Source organism: Oreochromis niloticus, linkage group LG7 (assembly GCF_001858045.2).
Source record: "Oreochromis niloticus isolate F11D_XX linkage group LG7, O_niloticus_UMD_NMBU, whole genome shotgun sequence".
NCBI lineage: Eukaryota > Metazoa > Chordata > Actinopteri > Cichliformes > Cichlidae > Oreochromis > Oreochromis niloticus.
Window position 1 is genome coordinate 2342500 of NC_031972.2, and position 25936 is coordinate 2368435.

General features: G+C 41.6%; 2 protein-coding genes across 3 annotated transcripts; both read right to left on the minus strand.

The window, feature by feature from the left end:
- Positions 1-429: 429 nt before the first annotated feature.
- slc12a3 (solute carrier family 12 member 3) lies at positions 430-13636 on the minus strand. Its single transcript, XM_003439377.5, has 26 exons — positions 13114-13636; positions 12902-13039; positions 12222-12297; positions 12034-12129; positions 11790-11929; positions 11586-11696; positions 10539-10650; positions 10324-10454; positions 10092-10176; positions 9618-9778; positions 7070-7177; positions 6813-6936; positions 5745-5846; positions 5440-5595; positions 5248-5347; positions 4469-4580; positions 4234-4371; positions 3966-4072; positions 3703-3785; positions 3422-3499; positions 3213-3311; positions 2985-3096; positions 2479-2565; positions 1571-1709; positions 1397-1464; positions 430-1258 (listed from the first exon to the last, which is right to left on the minus strand). Exons 1-26 carry the CDS (start codon positions 13393-13395, stop codon positions 1117-1119), a joined length of 3087 nt encoding a protein of 1028 aa, XP_003439425.1. The 5' UTR covers positions 13396-13636; the 3' UTR covers positions 430-1116.
- A 2696-nt stretch (positions 13637-16332) lies between these two features.
- On the minus strand, positions 16333-23410 carry LOC102077083 (protein piccolo). Of its 2 annotated transcripts, XM_025908501.1 has the most exons (6): positions 23251-23410; positions 23091-23146; positions 20312-21976; positions 19985-20159; positions 18815-18853; positions 16333-18377 (listed from the first exon to the last, which is right to left on the minus strand). In XM_025908501.1, exons 1-4 carry the CDS (start codon positions 23274-23276, stop codon positions 20044-20046), a joined length of 1863 nt encoding a protein of 620 aa, XP_025764286.1. In that variant the 5' UTR covers positions 23277-23410; the 3' UTR covers positions 16333-18377; positions 18815-18853; positions 19985-20043. The 2 variants fall into 2 exon arrangements, with proteins under 2 accessions (XP_025764286.1, XP_013120585.1); XM_013265131.3 differs by lacking the exons at positions 16333-18377; positions 18815-18853 and adding an exon at positions 19042-19910.
- Between the last annotated feature and the right edge of the window lie 2526 nt (positions 23411-25936).

The window sequence follows — 25936 nt, forward strand, 5'->3', positions numbered from 1 at the left end:
GCTTCCAAAGATCGTTTATTTAGGAATAACCCACACTCCGACGCCATTTGATAAGGTATCGAAAAGCAGAGATAAACGCGCTTAGACCCGGGATAAAGTCCAAGCAAAAACCGAACACACACCACCAAAGTGAAACATTTGTATGTTTTCTTTTGTACCCTTCCTGTGAGCTTTCAAGGTTTTGCTTTTGCCGTTTTCTAAAACGGCAAAAGCACAGCACAGTGAGAGCTCATGTGAGCTTCCGTCTCTGATAATAGAAGCAAAACTATCTGAGCTGAAGTTACATCAGGCTTGTTACATCAGCTGTAAACTTTCACATATTCCCACAAGATTTATCCAGAAAAGTGAACGGAGCCACAAGATGTTAACGACATATCTGAGCAAAACATCGGAATATAAATACTGTTGTGAAAAAACAACCAGATAACAGCACCTTTAAACATTTTTAATACTGTATCATGTTTTGATTATATGCATATACTTACAAATACAAGTATTTATTAATTTATTGATCGATTTATTACATAGCTCGTTGGTTTAACCACAAGAGAGTTACAACAAGGACATGATGTGATACCGTGTGTTCCCATTGTACCTCATTACCTTAATATTGTACCTTAATATTAAAAAGAGTACTGAAGACTTTATTTACAAAGTTAAATTAGACTGATGGCAAAGCTATAGGAGACCATTGCTCCTGTGCCACAAATCCATAAATAGAAAGATTAAAAAAAGTCAAATGCAATCAAAAACAAAGACTTGCATAATTATTTCAACCTCATATTCCCATGAATGTGTATGTTAGCTATATTTATTATTTTTTATTGTATATTATGAAGTGGAGAGTGCAACATTAGCATGAAGGGACCCTAACTGATAAACATAGAGGACACTGTACAGTAGACATCTTTTCACTAATTTTTGTGATCAGAGTTAATCAAAATGTAACAAATCATTTCATGTGCTCATTACTGAAGAAATTACAATTCACTAATACCTGAAAATTAAATTACAAGAAATAAATCTATGGAAAAATAAATGTCTTCTGTGGCCTGAAAGGTGTTGTAATGTCAGGATAACTGGTTTCATATATGTCCATTGGTCTCACTGGAGATGCTACTGGCAGTAGAAGGTGAGAACGTTTTCCTGGTTTCCTCTGACCAGAAGGACTGGAGGTCTCAGATCACGTGACAAAAAGTCGAGCCACGCCAGGTAGAGTGTGCTGGGACACACTCCTCTCCGCCCCACTGGCATGGTGCTGTCAGGAAAAACAGCAAACAGCTGATTTTCACCCAGTAACAATGAGCTTGAAACATTCTCAGGTGAGAGCTTTGCAACACCTGCAAACTCAGCATTTACCATCATTTTATTTAATAAAAGCAGAAGAACTACTCACATTATAATGAGAGCGGCCTCTCTGGAGTAATCCAGCAGTACCTCATTTAGACGGATCTGGCGGAGAGACTGAATTCCACAGAAAAAAAGAAACGTTCAGATTAAGACAGGATGCGCGAGGAAAGAAGAAATGTTTTGGTTTGGTTTAAACATATTTGATCAGTTTGTGTCTGACCTTGGCCTTGTTCTTCTCGAAATCCTGGTCCGTGATCATCCAGGGCTCCTGATGTTGGCTTGCACATCCAGAATTTGAGTCCGGCTTAGAATTTGTATCCACCCTGAAGCGACTGACCATCTTCTCAAACTGATGGACACTGAAGCACACAGAGACAGAGTTTGGAGTTATTCCATCTCAAATCATCGTGGGCCTTCTGTTCAACTGTCTGGTTTTAAATTTTAGCTTCACATATCATACTGTACTTTTCAAGACATCTTTTACTTAAGTCTTTCAAATTCATTTTTCATTTAAATAAATCAGCTGTAGTCTGAGATAGACACATTATAAAATAAATAAATAGGGAAGCTAAAACTTCATATCACTCTATATATGCTCAAACTCTGAACCAAAAAATTTCTGTTCAAATCTGAGACACCTGAGCAGAAAATGTAAAACTAATTAGTTTTAGAAGAATAAAACTCCTAAATTCTGCTAAATTGAATATTTTTTTTATTTTTTTTAGATGCAGCAGCTCATAGATGAAGTGAAATTTTAACACAGTTATCTAAAGATTTTTCCGAAATACTGTGTTCAAATATATTCTTTGTCACAAGCAACAATCTCTAAAGTCAGCGCAGTGCCAAAAGCTGCAGTTCGTCTAATGGCCACTAGAGGCCGCATTCAAAAGTGAGTCAGTCCTCATAGACTCTTCCCGGCTCTTCACAACAACTGTTTGGTGGGTGGGAGAGGATATTATAAAAGATTAAAGTTAGTGATTTGGCTATTTTACTTCATGTACCACAAAAAAAACCTAAAATAAAAAAACAAAAAACTGAGTGATCAGGATTCTTATCATGTAAGCTGACAGCAGCTTTTTTGGCTCACATTCCCAAACATCCATCCTTCATTCTCATCTTCAAGCTTACTTCATCTGCTGAGGAGGCTGGTTGATTTCAGGAAGGACCTCGACACTATCGAAACCAAGACGGAACTTCTTGATGAGCTCCAACACCCTGGAAAGAGAACGTGGGGCTGGAGTGAGCACACGTCTAACAGCGTGTAGTCCGTGTCTGCGAGAATGCAGGACGTCAGACCATATACTGCATTTCCCCGTTTCTTGGGAAAACAAAGTAAGTCTTTCTGATGGAATATAGACTGATCATGATGAAATATTGTTCAATTTTACAGGTGAAAATAGCAAAAATTGCCTGACAGTAAGAGAATTTTTATATTACTGACCTATTAAAAAAACAAACTACAGTTTGACTTTAAAGTGCTGCGTTCCTGAGATGATTTGGACATTTGGAAAAACTCCAAAAGAAGAAAGAAACTTTGTGAAGCGAAGCACTGAGAGCAGTCTGAAGCCTGAGCTGTTCCTCACAGGGACATTAGTAGGACATGTCCACACTGTAGACCTGTGCATGATACCTACTCCTGCTTCTGCTCGTCCTTTTTCTCTGCTTCTCCTCCCACAAACACTCGGACCTTACACTTGGCCCAGCGCTTTCTGCGGGTCAGCAGGTAAGGCAGCAGCAGGGTCAGACCTGGAATACACACACACACACACACACACACACACACACACACACGAGGAGTAAATGTCTGTGGACAAACTTGAATTAAGACATAAAGCAGGCGACTAGTGGAGATGTACTCGGACCTCCATCATCAGACAGCCAGTACACGTCGATGGTCTTCTTTCCCTGTTTTTTCTGAAACTGTGTACTATGCTGAGGCTCGGGCTCGATGGAGACAGAAGCTGCAAACAGACAATGTGTTTTATAGAATTTAAATGACACCATAGAGGGTCTTTGGGTACTGATGCGTGCATATTCTGTGTGTCTGTGATATTATCCTGCATTTACATACATGTCGGGCTTGTCTGAACGCAGGAAGGAACAGAGATGCTGTTGATGCTCTCTGGTCCACCGTCAAAGCCTGGATTAACTGAAACAAAAAGAAGAAATTTCTTTGCACATTAATTTATTTTCAGGCAGCTATTTAAAAGATGATGGATAAATGTGGACTGCACATCCTAGCATGCCTCTTGTTGATGCCGAGAGCAAAGTGACACGGGAACGTAGCAGTGGCTGCAGCATTCCCGGGTTCATTGATGTGCAGCCTGCTGTAAAATGCATGGAGGCTCTCACCGTGTGACTGAGATGGATTGGAGACCTCTAATCCCTCTCTCATCCTCAGCACGCACACACCAAACTGCAGGTCGAACGCATCACTGAAAGCGACATTTAAATGAATGACCATGTGCACACACTCGCACCTTTTAGCTGGCCGGGTGGCCTTTTATGGAACTGAGGTTCAGGTTTTAAGCAATAAATATTTAATATTGCAAAAATAATACACTTTTAGCAAGACTCTATCAGCAGTATTGGTCATAAACGTTTTTCTGGCTTACCGCATTATTCCTATGTAGTTGTGAGCAGCCTGAGGTGTGTCACTCCGCCAGTCTTTCTTGAAACCCATGATGAGAACATTTGGCTTCATACGGCCCAAACCTGCCCCCTGGTGGACATTCAGAACACGAGCAGGTGAGGATTTACAGGTGTGTGTTTCAGACCTCAGTCACTACAAAAGGGCAGCATTTGCGCTGTGGGTGGGCTTGCCCCCTCAGCCCAATTCTGCTGATACATCTCAACTATAAATTACACTATTTCAGCCCTGACCTGTAGCAACACGTTAACCCCAGATTGCAGATCTGCAGCCACCACTCCTCTGTAGAACGACCTGACCTTCCTTTTGTTCAGCCAGTTCAGGTGACTGTCATTCATTGTCTTCTCCAGTACTGAAGGAGTGGGACCATCCTGAGAAACATGGGGAGGATGGGAGCAAGATTTCAAACATTTCATCATTGTTCCGATTATTGTTTGGATTTATTGTGCGATCAGTGGGAGAACTCACAGTTAACACATTTCCACACAACATGAGACTGAGATCCTTTGTGAAACAGCTGACGAGGTCCACCAGGGCGGGGCGACTGCTGGGAGGGCCCGTTAGTACCAAACACTGGGGCCTGAAAGTGTTAGAGTTAAATACGGAGCAGTTTACTCTTCATGTCTCATGTATTCCGTTTTTTCTCTTCCTGGAAAATCACTAAATAAACTTCTATCAGCCCCAATCTGCTTTTTGTATCTTGGTGCCTAAGCTAGACTGTACCATTTATTTTTGAGGGGCATGTCCTTGGTGACCAAGGTCATTGCAGTCCTGAAAAAAGTAACTAGACTTCATGTCTTCATGAATCCAGAAGAAGTTCTAAAATAAGCATCAATCGTTCCAGAAACAGTGAATCAATTTTAGAACATGAAGTAAAAAAGCTTGGCTTTAAAAGCGTTCTTCCTCCCCACCGTTGCCATAATGTCATCCCATGTATTTATGAGGTTAGTGAAAATAACTGAAGAGCTGATAAAGTCACTCAAAGCAAACTTTAAACTACTGCACTTCAAACGTTGATCTAACTTTAGTATTAGTATAAAAAAATGGTAACACTGTTGCGAAGTGCATAAAAAAAAGAATCCCCTGGACTGATGAGGAAACGTCATTTAGGATCTCAAAAAACACTCATCCAACCTTCAAATTTAGATGTCAGATTTAAAGGTAAGTTCATCAAATGTGAGCTTAGTGGATCTTCAGCTGTTTGGGGTGTATACCTTACAATAGAAAGAGACACGGGGGAGGCTCACCTGTAGTTCTTGACGTGGTCCTCTACGCTGTTGAGGCCTGCACACTTGCTCAGAGCCATGTTGTAGGAGCTCGCCTGAACTGATGAGCCCCAGTTCACATCTAAACACAGCAGAGAGGGAGTGAAGCAGCAGTGTGGCTTTGTTTTTACACGGTGTGTGTGTGTATGAGAGAGAGTATGTGTGTGTGTTTACCTGGCTTCTTGTAGAGTGTGTATGCCAACAGAATAAAGACGACGCCAAAAGCAATAAGGGCCGCCCACCACGTCAAGAGGAACATGATCACCACGGAGCATATGGCGCCCAGCAGCGACAGCCACTTACTGTAGAACCTGAAGGACGGACGCCAACCTGCACACACACACACACACACACACACACACACACACACACACAGTTAACATATATTCATATTTTAATTTGAGATGATGATTTATTCTTATATACAATGATCTTTTTTTTTAATTTAAAGTCAGCTCTGCCATCTCTGAGCTGTTTACCTGGTGAGTTGGTGATGGAAGCGTGGAAGCAGCTGAAGTTGATCAAAGAGTAGGAGCAGAGGAAGAAGTTGGAGATGATGGGTGCGATGGTGTTCAACTCAGCTGGTGATGCAATAAAAGAGAAGAGGATTTGTCTGTTTCTGTGATTGCTTCACGTGAAAAAAGCTTTTAATATGAAGCCACAAGGAAAAAGCTTGATGGCATAATTAAAAACTTCATACAGTTTTGATTTGGCATTAACAGATATCAACAGTAAGGCAAGCTTAAGTACTTGGCTGACTTTGGGCTTCATAGAGCATATGCCATTACAAATATATAAATTGATTGATTTCATGTACTGTTCTGTACATTTGGTAACTTGGCAGACTCTTTACAAAGCAAATGTTCTTATTCAAACATCTTACTGATTCTTTATGGGGCTCTGTAAAGCTACAGAACCTGCATTTAATGTGTAAAACAGTTCTTTTTAAAACGTTCTCTCTGCAGCCGGTTTATTAAATGTTATTGAAATGTAGCTTCATCTAAGGAGATGACATAAATTTGACTAAAGGGATTAAAGAGACTTTAACTGATATCCAATTAATTATCTTATGGTTAGTATGATTTTATTATAAATATCATATTTAATACAATTATATGAAATAACATGTATTTCTAAAGGTGTTGAAACATTTATTTTTTTTAATTAGATGAAAGCAGCGGAAAAGTTTGTAAATTAGGAAACTTTCTCAGCAGCTACCCATCATTAGTAGTCCCTGCTGTTTTAAATGTCACTCCCATACTGACATTTAAAACCCAAACTGCAGGGAGTACTAATGATGAAAGGTGGACACACTGTTGCCAATGCAGAAGTGCCTTGAAACTGCATTCTTTCTAACTGCCAGCAGGGGGAGACTCCTCCAGTTTGTCAAAAACATTTTGATTGCCGCATCTATGATTCGCTTGTTGCCCTCTGACCGTGTTGGGTATACCTCTAACTCATCTTATTTGACAAATGCTGAGCTCGAGGCATCTTTTACATACGGCACATTCAGATATTACACGACTCTGACTCTTTCAAAGACTCACCGATGAGGATGAAGCAAGCAGCGATGATATATGTGAGAAAGTATCCTCTGATTGGTTCATTGTTCTTGCCATAACCTTTGCCAAAGAAGCCAATGAGAGGGTAGAGTTGATCCTTACACAGACACTGTGAGGGGGGAAAACAAAGTTAGATTAAAAACACATTATTACAAGAAAGAAGACACCCAGGGACTTTCATCTTTAAAGCAGACTTTGCGACCTGTGGAGTAAGTCACCGTGAAGATGGACTGTGCATGTACCTGGAAGACCTTGGGAGCAGACACCAGGCAGGCCAGAGCTGATGACAGGGTGGCTCCAAATATCCCAGCTGTGATGAGAGGGCCGAAGGCTGACACCATGCTCATCGACTGCAGACAGAAATATGCTCACTCAATACACTCAGAGGGCAGAAACATCTTTGTGTTTACAAGGTGACCTACTGTGGCTGGTTAACGGAAAACGGAAAAATACACAAAAGCAGTAAAGTGTGTTTCTGGACAGAGAGCAGGAAAGGTAGCTTTATACTGTAGTGCCCCCAAGTGGCAGCAGGAGGAACTGGATCACCTTAGTCAGGGTAGAATAGGGGTGGGTTATAATAATCGATTCATCGATTAAAATCGATTCTGGCTTGGATAACGTGAAATCGATTCATTAAAATCCTGAATCGATTTTTTAATATAAATTTATTTTGCCCGAAACGCCAGAATCTCGGGTGAAACCTCACAAAATTTCAACAACCACCAAACAGCTAAGACAGTAAATGAGAGCAGGTACAAGGATTCTGCACAAGGACGTAAACACACAGCGCGGACCCGCGGATCAGAATCAGTGAGATGTCGCCTTTCTCACCCGACGGGCGCTGCAGCTTTAAGCGGCTGCGCGCGCTCCCGCGGACGGCAATCACTTTCTGGCACAACAACTGCACGGACACGGTCGGGGCTGAAAGCCGACAGCTCGCTGATTCTGATCTGTCAGCGGGTCCGCGCTTTGTGTTCACGCCCTTTTTGCGCTGATTCTAAAGCTGTTAGTTTGATCTCTCTCCAAACAATATTGACCGAACCAGCAGCAAAAGAAGATCCAAACTACGCTTCACATAAACATCGTCATGAAATCACTCTGACTTTTACTGTTTTGCTTCACCCACGATAAAAATCACACTTCATGCACAGCTCTCTCTCTCTCTCTCTCTGTACTGTTTTCTGCATTATTCGCTTGCTTGTTGCGCACAACTCTACCGTCGTTTACAGCGCTGTCGGCCGCTGTTTTTTTTTTTTCTCGTTTTAAATACTTCCGAAAAGAAAACCTAATTTCTGCCGTTCAATACTGAACAAATGTAAACTTTTTAAAATTATGCAAAATGTAAAACGCTTAGTGTCTCTAATAAAACCGCTGTAACGTCAGAGGTAATGTTCATATGTTGATTAATGGTTTTCTTTCGTTTTTGATGTACTGCAGAATATTTTTATAAAATCCCAGGCCAGGAAAACCTTCATGTTTTTCTGTGTTTTATCTTCAGCTACTTTGACACAAAGGCATCTGCTGTGACGCTCACACCTTTGATAAAGTGTTGCGTGTGTCAGCTTCCTTTTTATAGATACAAAAATATGTCAATGTACTGATCTGAATTATAATATTTCTGACTGTCAAAATTTCCCAGATTCAAATCGAATCGAATTGAATCGAATCGATTCGGGACCTTGTGAATCGGAAACGAATCGATTCTAGAAATCAGTGACGATACCCAGCCCTAGGGTAGAAGACACTTGGGCCCTTTCTCAATTCTCAAGTATGCGAGTACGTACTCGCGTTCTCGGTGAGTATGTACTGGCCGAGAACGCGAGCACGGACTCGCGATTTGTACAATTGGAACACCTGCGTACGTGATGATGTCACAGGTCCGGAGTTTTTACTGCCGTCCCCTCTTAATTTAACTGTGAGTAACATGTTATGAAGCTTAACTTTAATCACAGCCAAACTGGTTTACTCAGGAACAAATAAAACACTGAAATAAACCAAACATTAACATTTAGAAGTGATCTAAGTGACTTATATATCATTTTTAACCTCAGTAGTGAAACCTCTATTAATAAAAATAGTGTACATGTACATACGTGTACATACCTTAATAAAAACAAGCAGGTGATACGTTAGAACGCTTTTATTTCTATTTTAGTGGACACTCAATACTATAGACAGCTGCTGGGGTTTGTTAACCTGAGTAGCGAAAAGACCGCCGGGGGGGGTGAAAACGATGTGCCGGGAGTCCGCTGTTCTCGCCGGCTCTAATAATCCTCGACCTCACTGTCTGCTATGGAGCTGGCAGGTCACAGACATCTCCGAAAACGTCGGAGCACGTTTGGAAATATATGATATCTTGATAAATTGAGCAGATATTTGAAGTTTACACAGCTACATTCTCGCTTGAAAATAACTTAAAAGTTTATTTTGTGACCCAGAAAGAGTAATATTTAAAAGTTTTTAGCCCCGCTCGTCCGCCATTGCCGCGTTTGAGTTTTGGACGAAATGCATTCTGGGATATTTAGCTGTACCAAGTCCACACAAGTCACCACCGATGCATGCTCGATAAAACAGGCGGAGCGAGAACACATCCGGGACTTTTTCGCGTTCTCGGCTTGATGCGTACTTTGAATTGGAACAGTACTTGGTCTCCAACTGATGACGTATCACGAGTACACGAGAACGCAAGTACGCACAAGTACGCATATTGAGAAAGGCCCTTGATGGTTCCATGATGACCAGGAAGAAAATGCAGCACTGACCTTTCTCTCTGTGTGAGTGAGTGCTGACCTGATAGTAGTTGCTGATCCCATAGACGCACGTCTTATTGTTGATGCACTCGCTGAAGTCCCAGCCATACTGGCACGCTGTACCGACACACTCCTCGCCTGTTGATAGGGGAGACAGCGTGTCGTTCAACACGCCAGACGCATCGCGCACCACGCAGGATCCTGGGAGGAAACAAAGACAGAGGGTTGCTTTTTTTTTTAGTTTCCCACAGAAGGAAAACTGTGTGTGATCAGAGAGCTGTTGCATAAAGCAAACTATTACTGTGATATGATGCACATAGAGCCGCATGTGTGTGTGTGTTATGATAAAGTGTGTTGGAAACAGCTGCGATTGCTGAAACTGCAATAAAAGTGGTTTTGATACTTTGCAGGTGCAAAATGCATTTACAAGACTTGCTTGTAAGCTTATTTCATGCAAATAAAATAAAAAAAGTATCAACTGTAAAATAGAGCTTTTTCCAGGGGCGTGCAGTACCAATGGTAGCAGAGATGATGAGGTAGGATACTGTGGTCCAGAAAATAGCCAGCAGCGTCCCTCGGGGGATGGCCACCGCTGGATTCTGAGGAGGAGACGACAAAGGTTTTTAAAAACCTGAACATACGTAAATTGAATTTAAAGCTGTGTGTATGTGCATGAAGCTAACGGGCTTATCTGTATATTATTCCCACTGATTAAAAACAAACAAACAAGCATTTGTATAACATACCTTCAGATCTCCGGAGATGTTCGCTCCTGCCAGGATGCCCGTGGCAGAGGGGAAGAAAATGGAGAACATGCCGAAGAAGCTGCCCCCTGGCCCTCGCCAGTCGGGTACAAAATTTGTAGCAAAGATATTTGCTGTTAAAGGGAAGAGAGTGAGTTTACAGGAGAGCTCAGCGATAAACTGCCGTAAACTGTACTACTGGCTCACTGCATAGTCACCTTTGTAGCTAAAGAAACCTTTGGATTGTTTCTCAGGTGAAGCAGGGATGATTGTTCCAACAATGTAACTGGCAAATGAGACCATGATGACTATGAAGAAGAGAACCTGTGCCTGTGGGAGGAAGAATAGGCTGTAAACATGCAGATGCACACACTGTAAACAAAAGATGGACAAAGTCACATCGTTATATATCGATTATGTGTCCAAGTTGAAATAAAAAGCTCTTCTTGGAAATAAACATGTACTACCCATAAATGTGAGCGGTCTGCTGATTGGTTGGCTAAAAGGCTAAAGTCAAGTCTATATTTGCCTCAACATTTGCATTTTCAGTTTTTTCAGTTTTTGAATTTGTATTTTTTAATTTAATTAGATTATTTATTGAGCCGGAAATGAAGGTGGTGGAGACTGAAACATGAAAGCTTGGTTAGCAAGCATAAACACACCCATACATGCAGAAAACAGACCATTAAAATGTGACAATTTCACCCACCAAATCTCAAATTTCAAATTTCAAATTTCAAATCTCAAATTTCACCCACCAAATCTGCAACGCAAACTTCTGAGCTAACGGAGGCGACACCCAGGAGCTAAGCCTGCCTGTGCTAAATGAACACCTTTCATTTAAGACAACCACACCGCTGAGTTACCAAATTCCATGTGGGTGAGTTATAAAAATCTGAAGGGGACATTAGCTGCTTTTGCACCAGGCTGGAAACATGTTACTTCCATTGCTGAGGTGTGGCTCAGTCTTTCATCACTGGCGGCTGTGACTTAGTGTCTTTTTTATAAACAAACCCGAGTTTATCACACACTCTAGCGTCAACATGCTAACGAGGAAGAGGGCGAGCCCTCTGCTAATATGTGAAAGAGTGAGATGGCTTTAAAAAGAGTTTGTGTTCCTTTAATGATCTTTGCAAATACTGGACCTTTTAGTGACTCTGGCTTCATAACCTGAATACACAAATCAGCGACGAATCTTCTATTCACTTAAATCCAAACCACTATGGCAGCTTACCATAGTGTCACATATAACTGGATAAGCTAACCTTTGACTCCCAGGCCATGCCCGCCATTGAGATGCCCAGCAGACATGTCACCGTGATGATGCCGATGATGCGGATGTCGTTAGTTCGATCCACCATGACGGCTCCATTTTCCTGATGGCAAGAAATTTCACGAGTAAAGACAATGAACAGACATTATTTACTGTATTTTATAAACGCGCACGTATTAAACGGCATGCTACTCACACGCATGAGGTCAGTAACAGTCTCAGCAAAGCCCACAGTGTGCATCGCCACAGCTACAGCATTCGCAAAGGCAAAGATCAGACCGATTGACCCACCGAGCTCTGGGCCGAGGCTGCGACTGATCAGGAAGTAGGTCCCGCCTGCAGACGAGGGGGTGGATTAAAAAAGTGAGCATTGTGTGTGGAATCAGCAGCATTAAAAGTAAAGAACTAGGCTCTTGCATGTGGCAGTGATCAAATCCGACCTCCTTTGACTTTGCCATTGGTGGCGATGGCCGAGGTCGAGAGACCAGTGATCCCAGTTATAGTTGAGGACAGCAGGATGATGACCCAGGTCAGACCTGACGAGAACAGGGAAACACACCGTGAGTGTGACGGATGCTCACCGTCTGGGAAATGTGCCGTGGATAAAGGATGCTGTCATTGGACATACCTATACCAGCCTGAGCAGTGATCCAAGGCAGCCTCAGGTACAAGATCACTCCCCAAATGTTCAACATGCAGCGGATCTAAGAACAGACGCAACACTGAGTAAAGCCTGCTGGTGTCTGTTTAAGTATCATCAACGGCATCACTGTCGAGGCCCAGTGAAAGTCCTGTTTCTGTCCCAGCCTACATGCACGATGAAAGTGAGCTTGTAGAAAGTGCATCAAATATGAAATCGTCATCAAACTACCTTGGGGATTTGGCCTCACTAGTAAGAGGAAATTTGGTTTTTAAAGCAAATTAAAGTTTCACATGGGTAATATTTTTAATTTCCTTTAACAATAAGCTGTTGAATGTACTCTGTAACCCTTTAATGCCTCAAGGTGTCTTTTCAAGAGTCAAAAACATGCAAACATGTTGAGAAACAATTTCACATTTTCACGGCTTCACGTGTAAAATCAGGCGACAGTTAAATGATTAGCATTAGTTTCAGATTTTAATGTTTTCTAATTCCTCGTTTATTTAAGTTGAATGAAGTTGAAGGGAAGACAGAATTTTTTGAAAGACAAATGCCACTTTAGAGACCTTCAACCTTAAGTCTAAGGAAACCATCTTAACTTTACATATCTGGAGATTCAAAATTGCTCCAAGTTCAAAAACAGCAGCAGAAAAATCGCCTCCACCTACCATGACCCCCTGCACCCATCCGAAGCGTGTGGGTTCAGATGGCGGTTCTTTTTGCTCATCCTCATCTTCCTCAGAGCTGTCCTGCCCTCCTGCCTGTCCAGCTGTTGTCTCTTCATACATGGGAGGTCTGGAATCATCCTGTTCAAGACACAAAACCAAACTCAGTTCGTCTCTCTTAGTTTTCATAATTAAATAAATAAGAGATTCCTCACCTCAGGGCCGGCGTGCAGCTGGAACAGAGACGGCCTGAACTGCCTCCGTCGGCCCCACACCTCCGTGTTGGCATAGAAGTCGTAGCGCGGCGGGGCATCCATAGTCTCATAGCCAGTTAGATCAACAGATACGCGAGATGCGACACTGCTGCCATCCCCATCACACGTGTAGTAATCGGAGTCAAAGCCTCCTGATGTCGCTTTACCATTAGCCACTGGTGCAGGGAGATTGGCTCTGTAGGCAGCCAGGCGAATGCCATCATTGGCTCCTTGTAACTCCATTCAGAACAGCAGAATTATCTTTTTTGAAAATGTGTGCGACCACGAGTCTAGTGAAGAAAGTGAGCCGATGTTGAGCGTCCTATCCCAGCTTCTGAGTCAGTGAAGGTGCTGGGGCCATGCTGTAGTTCAAGATGAATGAGGAGGGGTTGGTTTTATATTTGACCTTAACTATGCAGGAAGAGCCTGAAGCTGTGGTAGAGGGCTAGTTCAGTGAACAATTAAACAACTTATTACACAACCTATTAAGCCTGACACGGACAATTTCACATTACAGGGTCAACCCCTTTTGGACTGTGCAGGGCCAGTTAACACACTGTTCCATTTTTATGGAGTCACATGCGCAACGCCCTTCAACACTTCAAAGTTTTCCAAAAGCTCAAATAATGGAGGAGTTACCAGAAGTGGGGGATTTTATAGCCTGTGTGTACTTCTTATTGCTCAGTTTCGAGAAGTTGGTAATCTCCTGAGGGGATGTTTGGTTAAGATGTAAAACAGCATCATTACAGACAAACACGCACCTGCAGCGTAACCTTGACAGTTAAATCAGACAACAGGGCATGAAAGAGCTTTAAATTATCATAACTTTTCCAGTCACATTTCAGTTTCACTTGTGTTTCTCTGTATCAAACCAATATGGTAATAATTGTGCCCTAAAAATCTAGATAAATATCTAATGTCTGAGACTTTAAATTTACAAGAAACAAGAAAAAAAAAAAAGGCTGGATCTGGATATTTTGTTTGGATATCTTGGCTAAAAGACCGAGTTAGAGACAGCATGCATCGCTGTGAAAGGTCTTCTTGTTTTCTTGGTGACTCCTCACAGCAACATAAAGGTGCTTGCCCCAAAATGGAAATGTCTACTGGAAGACAGGGGTGTCACCAAAGGGGGGGTTCAGGAGGGCACTGGCCAGCACCCAAATACTGGCCCTCCCAGTGGCTCCCCCTGGCAAGACTGTCCCATGTTGGTAATAATTTTAATAAACTTGAGCGGAAGACAGAGAGAGACAGCCTACAATGAGCTGAAACATTTACTTATTAATTCCTGCTTATAGAATTGTCGTCATTCACACTGTGCACTTTGTATGCCTCTCACAAGTTCCCGTCATCACCCCCTCCCCTCCCCTCCGCTCCGTTGTTCTGTTTTTCCAGGTGCCTCGATAAGGCCACCCCTATGAAAACGTTCTGGAAGAATGTTATTGTTCCCCCCACAGTAACAAATACCAACCTCACTGTTTCAAAGTCACAGGCTGTCCATACAAGCTATGGTTAATGCAAACCTTCACAGAGATTCGTGTCATATTTCAGCCAAAAACAAAAAAAGTTGTACTTCAGAATAAACTACTGCATGATGGACGACAACTAAAAACGATCTTCAAATAAAGTCAGCTTAATTTTCTTGTCTCCGTTTAGTTTGTTGCGTGAGATCCTTTAAATAAAAATCAACAAAATTTCTAGTGTTGGAAGAAACACAGTGATGTTTCATCTTTCCAAATTTAATGAAGATCAGATCCTTTTTGTCTTTGCTTTACAACAATTTAATGTGAACAATCTGGGATTAGAAGAGAATCGTCACTTTATCAACCACCACACGAGTATCTCACATGGAAACATTATAGAACAAACACCCAACACTGTTACAAAATATGCATAACTTTTAGTTTAATGCTCAGAAGTTTTGCTGCTGCAAACCTTGAACTTAACCAACCCATCCTCAGAAACAATAGTATTAACACTTCATCGATGTATTGGTTTTTCTTCTGTACTCTGCATCATGTTGTGAATAAACCAGATTAACTCATATTACATGTATTCATGTAAGGATGCAAACAGTTGTTAATCTGACAGATTTAACTTGTTGCATCTCTTTGTTACACTTCACGGTCCACCCCAGTCCTCCAGCACCTTCACCCTGCTTTGTCACAGTATAACATCGTCACCTGACTTCCTCATACGTTCTCGTCATATTCGAGCTGCAGAGCTTCGTCACCTGAAACATTTATTTTGCTCAAATGACTTATTCTGTCATTTTTCTGACCACCATAACACAGAATCTGAACTGAAATACTAACTTCTTTTTTCGCTCGTAAGTTTTGCGCTGTAAGAGTAACTTTGGTGACATCACTGTGACGTCACCTGGTTATTTTTCCAGAATTAAACTTCTTGGTTTTTGCCTGTGGCTGAACCGTGCTGTTACGACACCTTGGTAACAAAGAAAAGACCCATTTCCACTTAAAGGTGGAGGCTCATTACTCTGAATTACTTCTTCCTTTTTAAAACAGTTAAATAATTAAGCTGGGCTGTGTGTTCGGCAGCTGCAGCTCTGCACTTTAAATAACTGACCTTGAAGCAGAAAAACAAACAGACACCCAGCTGGTTTTAAAGCTCTGGTTTATCCGTTTTCTCTTATATAAATCTGAGATAACTGCAGTGTCCTTCAGTGTTCAGGTAAATTGTAACCAAGCCCCGCATGTTGTTTAAATCTGTACCGTCTACTTAATTAACCTTCGTTTTGTCATTTACAACAATGCTATTGCTAACGCTGACCCACGCGTCCCTTTCAAACACATGCAGCTTTTAGAGTAAGTGCAGGGAAGAGGAAGAGGTTGTAATTCCTGCTGGACTGCTGTGCTCAATGGCACTGCAGCAACTGGCACTTTTAAGCACCGCCATGTTCCCATAGACCAGGTATAACCAAACTCATTTTACACTGTGGGGCAACAGAGTAAAATTAAATATGTAAAATAAAAGTTCTGCTAGTTCGTTGTCTAGCCTGTTCTTGTAAGTGGTAAATGGTTCTTATATAGTTTTTCCTACTCCGAGCACTCAGAGTGCTTTACACAACCTGCCTGGTTCACCAGTCACACAAACACTTTCTATGCTTTTTCATGGTAAGAGCCATCTTTAATTATAGAATATAAGTTTTCATTAATTCACAAAAAGTCTGCTTTTGTTTTCCAAATAAAAACAAAAATTATGACATTTATGTGATCGATAGTGGAAAAAAAAGCAACTTTGTTCAATTCTGTTATTAGGTGTTGTGTCAATGGTAATGGTGACGTATATATATATATCAATAGGAAACGCTGTGAAACTATGGCCATATTGGAGTTTTTGCCGGGGTAATTTTGGGCCCCAGGACTTATGTTTGACACCCCTGGCATAGACTGCACCAAGGTAAACTGGACAGATAAACGTGACTCTTTCACAAGATGTTTTTTATTCTGCTGATTGCCCTGATTGACATTTTGATGTATAGTTGATCATTTTTGTTTTATCATTTGATTCCTTACTGAGGGAACAAAACCACTGCCTCCTGTAACGATGATCTCATCAGGAAATAGTTACACTGATTCTACTGAGGAAAACCCACAACTGTAATGAATTTCAAACGTGATACTGCAGCAACAAACTTTTCCCTCATCTGCTTGTTTTAGGGGGGGCACAGTGGATCATCTTCCTCAGTCTCATCCTATCCCAGCACCCTCCTCTGTAACGCCAACATGCACGTCCTCCTTCACCACGTCTGGATAGTATACATGTCTAGTATATTCACTCTCCCTCGACCGCACATGTGCAAACCATTTCTGACCTCTCTGACTCCAAGCTGTCCCTCTGAGGACTCATTTCTAATCCTAACTTCTCAGAGCCACTGTCATCTTATAAACCTTTCCTTTTACTCTTGCTGCTCTCAGTCCATCACAAAACACCCCTGGCACTCATCTTCACCCATGCTTCCCTGCCTGCGCTCTCTTCCCCTCTCCACTCAGTCTGTTGTTTTGGACGTTGGACCCCAGGTATTTAAACTCATCCACCCCCTGCTCCTTGCAGCTTCATTGTTACACCTGTTTCCCTCTCATTCATGCCCGATGTGTCCTTTACACTGGCAAACTGTACAAGTACTCAGACTAGTTATTTTCAATGGAAAAATATGGTCTGGTGACATAGATGTAAATATGTCATATTCATGTCCTCAATTCTTGAACCCAGTGAAAAAAGTAAAGTCCTCTAATAATCTACAGTCAGCCAATTTTAAAAGGGCAATTAAAATGAGTGTGAGTGGGTGGTGATTTTCCAGCACACTAAGCAGCAGTAACCTTACTTCAAGAGCTGCTCGGGAGTCCTTCGTTTCCTCCTCTTCCTCTCGATGTACTTGCTCCTTCCACTACTCCAGTGAGTTCTCCTCATTGTTGAATACGATAGACTCCTCAGAAACGTGCAGTCTGAGATTTGACAAAGACCCTGAACTGTTCTCACTGCAGCTGACAAAATGGGTACCTCAACACTATTCCCCGCTCTGATAAAATACTGTGTACGAGCAGATTATTTGTTTCAAAAAATGCAAAGTTACCAACTTGCAATTAGAAGGGAAAAAGTAAGCTATTTAAGAGTAAAAATTTAAATCAGTGCAAATGCCGACCTCCTTCAGCTCATCTGTTAAGAAGCCAATTCAAGCCACAGCAGTGGGGGTTTGCCACAGTGCGGCATCCTTGCAGGACCCTCCATAATTCTCCAAGTTTTCGTTCAGCCAGACCTTATCAGCCGAATATGTTGAACACTCGTTTGTTCATTTGACTGTGCTGACGTCACTGAGCCTCAGCACATTTTGAACAGATTACTGTGGTAATATTCCAAATACAAGACCAATGCTTTCCACTAATAGTTTAGCCAAAAGATTTACTTCAGAGATTTAAATTTGAAGACAGAAAATGATTATGTTTACCAGCAGGTGAAACATTTAACAACATTAGTCTTAGCCATCGTTTCAGTTGTGAGCTACAGAAGGCATGCCACCAGGCAACTGCTTGGGGATCCCGGTTCATGGAGGCAGTGTGCAAAGTTTGCAGTGGCAGTGGGAAAGACCTGAGCTCCCAAGGAGGCCCCACCTGATTCCACTCACCCCCACTATGATTATCACACACGATTCCCTTTAGACAATGTTAAAGACAGCAAAAGCCACTCCATGGAAGTGAAGAGTTATCTTTCTGGGAGTGTGGAAAAAAAGCACAAGACAGTGGTGAGTGACGCAAATAAAGGTTAAATATAACTAAATGCTTCTAGCCTTATCTGTGGAAGAGACATTTGAATAACTTTAGCCAGTACCACAATATTTCTCTTTTGCTTTAACATTTTATATTTGTTAATTTAACTAGCAGAGCAGTCTAGTGTGTCCAAGTCTGCTGACCGAGACATGACAGAGTTGAGTGATCAATCCCCCCCTCAAACACACTGGCGTGTTAGATAATGATGACACTGGTGGAAGGGTCTCCTTGTGAATTTTCGCTCAGGGCCCCACCAAACTCACCAGTGGTGGAATAATGTAATGCAACGTTTATATAAAAACAAAAAAACAAAAAAACCCACCACGTTTTAGGGATATAGTGGGGGAGGGGGGGAACAAAACAAAAAACCACAAACAAACCTTGAGCTTAGATTTGGGGACTGTAATTTTCTTCTTCTCCTACAAAGGGTAAGATCATAAAGTGACTTTTAGAAAAACTAAAAGCATGAAATGTTTTACAGTCGGCCAGTATATAACCATGAAATGTGATTCTGAGGATTGCTTTACACTCAATACAATTGTACTATTATAAAGACCAAAAAGGATGAGTGACCAGTTTTCACTAGCTAGTGAACATTGAAAATAAACAATCAGTGACACTCTTCCATAAGTGGTTAATCCACAGGTCAGACTACAAGATGGTGACCTAAGGGTTATAAACCATGGTAACAATCACGCAGCTGAGTATGTACCATTTACAACTCTGTTGGTAATTAAAGTTTGAGCTAATGCAGGGACTAAAACTAAAAACAAAACAAAACAAAAAACAAGCAAGAAACAACAGAAAAACTACATTCCTCTACCTGCCTTCAACTAATCTAGATGCTTTATGGTGGTAGACTCTTGGCCAGCCAGACCGCTGCTCTCTGGCCTGTAGACTGCGACTTCAATCATGGAAACCCTCTGAGGTTTCCAGATCCGCCTCCTTCACAGAATCTTAGATTAATGCTCTAGTAGTGATGCAGTGCCAATGCAACAACATGTCAGCGTTTTAATCTCAAAGCTCCAGCAAAAACATTGATGAAAACAGCCTCTTTGCACCTCAGCATTTATACAGTCTGAACAAACTATAGGTTGATTTCACTGTGCTCGGCTGCAGCTTTGTCATAACATCCTGGAGGCTTTTTGCTGTGAAGCTGCCAGGAAACAAGATTAGACCTCTAAAAATCAGTGCACCTGGCCACAAACATGGCAAGCTACGATCTGTAAGAGCCAAATCTATACTTCATGTTTTTGCATGGATTAAAAAAAACAAAGAAAGAGTTCAGTCATCTTAAGAGGTTGAAGTAGCTAGATATTCCTGTTTGCTCTGACACTTGCTTTTGGTTTGTAGTGCACAGACATGACTGTCACCGTTTCGTTATGAGAGCAGCCAATCAAAAGACTTAAACAGGATGGAGCATGGGCACTTTCACACGAGAAGACAGATTAGCACCTCTTCAGTTCAATTGCATAACTGTAAGACAAGAGATTCAGACATTATTCCAGTTTTCACAAATTTATCCAAATCATAAGAATGTAGTGACTCACCTAAACATCAGGTAATGTTTGTTTCCAACTGAACTGACAAGGCTGTCATCAAGGTCTTGTTAGGTTGGATGAACAGAGGTGAGGTGGGGATGCAAATGGTTCCAGATCGTTTGGGTTGGTATCCTGGTTGTCACTGGTGATAACATTGGAAGGGCCGGTGGCTTGCCTGCTGTTGCTGGATATGAAAAACGTATTAGAAGCAACGGGATGAACTGTGATAGTATTTGACATTTGCAGACTTAAAACCTTGAGCCTGAACTTGTTAAATATAAGCAAGTTCGTTATGACCATCACTTCCAGCCACATCAAAAAGTTTTAGGTAGTCACTTTTCCTGTCGAGTTTGTTTCTGGCAGAGTCCTGTCTTTGGACTCTCATTTGGCTTGAAGACATCGTTGGCCTGTCCCGAAAATATGGCCAAGTGTCAAAGGATTGTATTTTGGCATGAACCGGCTCATAATTCTGACGTGCAGCTGCAGAGTTTAAGGCAGGCCAGTCTGAGGTTAACCGAACTGAGCTTGATTGTGGTTTAATATGAAATGGCTCATAAGCTTGCTGCTGTGGTGCTGCAAAGGTCAGGAAAGGCTTTGCAGATGCAGCCATGGCTGAACTAAATTGTGGTTTAATTGGATATGGCTCATAAGTTTGCTGTTGTGTTGTTCCAAAGTAAGGTCGCTCTGATCCAGCTGGGGTTGAACTTTGTGGTTTAATGTGAAATAGATCATAGGTCTCTTGCTGTGGTGCTGCAAAACTTAGGAAAGGCCTTGCTGATGCAACGAGGTTTGAACTTGATTGGGGTTTAATGGGATATTGTTTACGAGTCTGTTGTGTTGTTCCAAAGCTTACAAAAGGCCGTTCTGTTCCAATCTGGTTTGAACTTGTTGGTTTAACACGAACTGGCTCATGAATGTTTTGCTGTGGCAATGCAAAACGTAAAGGCCTTGCTGGTTCAGCCAGGGTTGAACTTGAGTGTAGTTTGATGGGATATGGCTCATAAGGCTTCTCCTGTGCTTCTGTACCAGCGGAGCTTAAGAAGGGTTGCCTTAATCCAGTTATTGCTGAGTTTGATTGTGGTTTAACTGGATAGGGCTCATAACTGTGCTGTCGTGTTGTTCCAAAGTTTAGGAAAGGCCGTTCTAATTCAGTCAGGGTTGAACTTGGTGGTTTAACATGAACAGGCTTATAAGTCTGCTGGTGTGTTGTCCCAAAGTTTAGGAAAGGCCTTGCTGACCCAGCCAGAGATGAACTTGGCTGAACATGAACTGGCTCATGAGGCTCTTGCTGGGGTGTTGCAAAACTTACAAATGGTCTTCCTGATCCAAATAAAGTTGAACTTGATTGTGGTTTGATGGGATATGGCTGCTCCTGTGTTTCTGTATTGCCAGTACCAGCAGAGTTTAAGAAGGGTTGCCTTGATCCAATCATGGCTGAAATTGGTTTTTCTGGTTTTACAGAATCAGGACTCTCTGGATTGTGTTCACTTGCCAAATGAACAACATGGCTGGTGGTTGGGGTGTTGACAGATTGAGAAACAGATGAAGAGGAAACAGATGAGCTGACCTGAAAGCCTGGTTTGGAGACAGCAGGTGCATCATTTCCACCTTCATGTTTTTTATTGGGAGAATTCTTTCCATCATTTCTTATCAGGAAATCAAGAAAGGGAATCTTCAGACTGAATTCATAGCTTTTGGGTTTGGGTGATAGATACATCTTCTGTGATGGAGGCTGTGGTAGAATAGTTTCCTGTGGCCATTTGGTGGCAACATTAGATCGTGGCTGGAAGGGGTTTGCTGGCTTGAGGTTTGAGGCTTTTTGGTACACAATGGGATGGTTTTGTTTACAGATATGGATAGGGGCCGCCATAAAACCTCCCTGCTTTTCCGATGTTTTGCCCTGGGCACTGATGTAGTAGAAAGGATGACAGTTCTCATAGTTATAGACTTCTTCCTCCTCTCCTTCACTTTGCCACAATCTAGGTTGCACAAAACTCCTGGCTATGAAAGAAAACAGATCAAGGTTAATGTACAAATTACATTGTAAAATTTAGACATTAAACATACATCGTCAACAATGACATCTCTAGAATCTCAACAACAATCTAATTAATTTGAACTAAGTGACTTCATAATTGGTGATCAGCAGCACAGAAACAGTTTCCAAATGCACCTAGGTGCCGTTACCGTTTTTTCAAATGAGGTTTCTCTGGGAGGAACAAGAACAAAGCAGAGATGAGCCATCATAAAGAATAAACCTGCCTGGCAGTTGGCTTAAAGAAGGCTCTTGTCTAGTTCCCTGTGAAACAATTTAAGCAGCATAACATGAAACACAGGACAACTCATATTTAATAGTGTGGAGAGTTTAGACCCTGTATTCAAATACTCCATAGCAGTAAAATACTGCAGATATACTCTGCACACTGTCCCGCTTTAAGACCATATACATTTGAAAAATGAATATAGATTTTTTTTTAAACTTTATTTACTTACACTGATATGTCACTGACAATATTTAATCATTTATTAGATTCAGATTGTAAAAATTACATTTCAAGACTGAAGAAGAGTGCCACCTCGAGTCCCCTTTATAGACACTCCCCTGCATTTGCTGTATAGCAAAACAATGTTGCAATATAGCAAAGAGTAAAACAGTAACATGTGGATTATTTCATTAGCTTCCTCTCTCTCTCTCTCTCTCTCTGGGTCTAACTCTTAACCTTGTCCTAATCGGAAAACTACATCAAGATACTTTTACACACTTTTAATAATCTCAGTTTGGTTGACAGCTGCTAGAAAATTCTAGATTTTTAGAGCCCTCTTGTGCCTGTAAGTCTGCAGATGAAGCCAATGTGAATGAAGCAGTGAACAGTTTGCTTGAATTGTCAGTGCTGTGTATCAGATCGTAGGCCTAGTGTTTGGTGTTAGATTAATTAGGGGAGCTGTTAATTTGTTGCTAATGGTTCAGTTCTTAACATCACACGTGTGTGGCAGGGTTAAATTTGCAGGACTCTTCAGTTATAGTAACACAGGTATTTTAACAAAGGCCTATTCTCTTATTTACAAGAAGAGTTTTAGCCCCATTTCCAAACAGCAGGAGGTGAGTCAGGCTTACCTCTTGGAAAAGCTGAGGAGTAGTTCACCTCACTCAACAAACAGACCAGCAATAATCTGTTAAACAGTTACAAATACACAGTCAAGGTAGACCCAGACAAACAAAGGCTCAAGAAAATGAACCTAATAAAACCTATTTGGTTTCATATTTAATGTGTTACCTTGTAATTAGGAAGCCAGCAGCCATGACCGCTGCAGCTGCACTCGCTGTGTCCTCGCAGCTACGAGCGCTGAGCGGGACTGTGCATGCACAGCTGCCCTGTCAGCCGTGGATCCAGAAGGCCCAACTTCCAGCTCCTCAAAGTCGAGCGTCCAAGCCACGTGTCTGTCTGTGTGTATTAAAAAAGTTGGGCTGAAGCAAACTCTGCCTCACACAGGTGCGATCACTTGATGTGATTGGCCTGGCTGAGATATTAGACTTATTGAATCTATTCCCCAGAGGGGATGTGGACAATAAGAACACAATTGATTCCAACTTTTACAGTACAGTGCTGTATTATAGTGGGTTTATTTTCCTTTTACAGTTTTATGCACTTTATACACAGTTTTACATGAAATAAGACACTAATATTAAAGGTCTTGCTTTGAGCTCAAGAGCCAAAATAAAATAAATTTGCCATATTAAAGACAAATCTAGCAGAGCTAACTGGCATTATCAAATATATGTTTTTTTTATTTTTTAAAAAGCAAACAAACAAACAAACAAGAAAAGACTGGAGATACTTTAAGATTAAATTGCTGAATTGTTCTTGGGGCGAGGTAACAATGCTTGACTGAATGTGCTGATTAGTCTTCAAACACAGGCACAAACTGAAGCTAATCTACCTGCCTGGTCAAAGGCACACTCTACAAGAACCTGCAAGTATCACCACAACCAGATTTGGCTGTGGAAATTCACAAACAGCTGAAGGAGGATGAGTTGGTCTGTCAGCTGCGGCAAAGCCAGGAAATAAAAAATAGAGACTTGATTGTAAAGGCAAGGCTGCAACATACACACAGTGAACCTGGGTGCTTTTATTTTGATGTTATTGAGAAAATCATAAGAGAAATAAATGAACACTGAACAGGAAATGGTAAAGGGACAGAACACATCATGTACGGAGTTTTTTTTTTTGTTTGTTTGTTTTTTGCCTATCCCGTTTGGTTCTTTTGCCATCAGAATTATTGTCTAAAGGCAAAGAACGATGCCCAACGGATTTACTTTACCAAATGGACCATCCCAGCCTTGCCGTATTGGTGTATTTGATTCACCTTTGCTTTTATTGTTTATTTTATTTTATTTTCACTTGCTACACACGGGACAGACATGACTGGGGGAAAGAAAAGGGAGAAAGAAAGAGGGAAAGAAAAACAGTGGGGAAGAGGAACGGTGATAAGGGGCAAAAAAATAAAAACCAACAAAACAAACAGACAAAAAATACATATATCAATCACCTGGTTCACCTGTTGAGAAAGAAAAAAGAGAAAAGAAGCAAAAAAAAAAAAGAGCAATATAACAAACAACATCATCGTGATAATCTATGTGAATACAACAGTAAATACTAAATATTGAATATTATTGTGCAGCACGTTGATCGACAGCGCACAGTGTGCTTTGAGGTAGGAGTCAAAAAGGGTGTAGTGTGTGTGTGAGCACCGGTGTGTACACCTGTGAGCGTGAGCGCGCATGTACGGAGTTTGTTAATCAGCTTGACAACATTTTTGGATACAGCTCTAAAAGCTTCCAAGCTATGTTCAGAAAGTTAATGAAAGATGAATAAAATTTTAATATCTGACAAAGTCTAGAGTAGACCGTTTTTTATGAGGTGCCGTAAGGGACATTAATACTGAAACGCTCTCACACACACTACTGAAACGCTCTCACACACACACTACTGAAACGCTCTCACACACACTACTGAAACGCTCTCTCACACACTACTGAAACGCTCTCACACACACTACTGAAATTTTAGCTCTCACACACACTACTGAAACGCTCTCACACACACTACTGAAACGCTCTCACACACACTACTGAAACGCTCTCACACACACTACTGAAACGCTCTCACACACACAACTGAAACGCTCTCTCACACACTACTGAAACGCTCTCACACACACTACTGAAACGCTCTCACACACACACACAACTGAAACGCTCTCTCACACACTACTGAAACGCTCTCACACACACTACTGAAATGCTCTCACACACACTACTGAAACGCTCTCACACACACTACTGAAACGCTCTCACACACACTACTGAAACGCTCTCACACACACTACTGAAACACTCTCACACACACTACTGAAATTTTAGCTCTCACACACACTACTGAAACGCTCTCACACACACTACTGAAACGCTCTCACACACACTACTGAAACACTCTCACACACACTACTGAAACGCTCTCACACACACTACTGAAACACTCTCACACACACAACTGAAACGCTCTCACACACACTACTGAAACGCTCTCACACACACTACTGAAACGCTCTCACACACACTACTGAAACGCTCTCACACACACACACAACTGAAACGCTCTCACACACACTACTGAAATGCTCTCACACACACACACTACTGAAACGCTCTCACACACTACTGAAACGCTCTCACACACACTACTGAAACGCTCTCACACACACTACTGAAACGCTCTCTCACACACTACTGAAACGCTCTCACACACACTACTGAAACGCTCTCACACACACACACAACTGAAACGCTCTCTCACACAATACTGAAATTTTAGCTCTCACACACACTACTGAAACGCTCTCACACACACTACTGAAACGCTCTCACACACACACACAACTGAAACGCTCTCTCACACAATA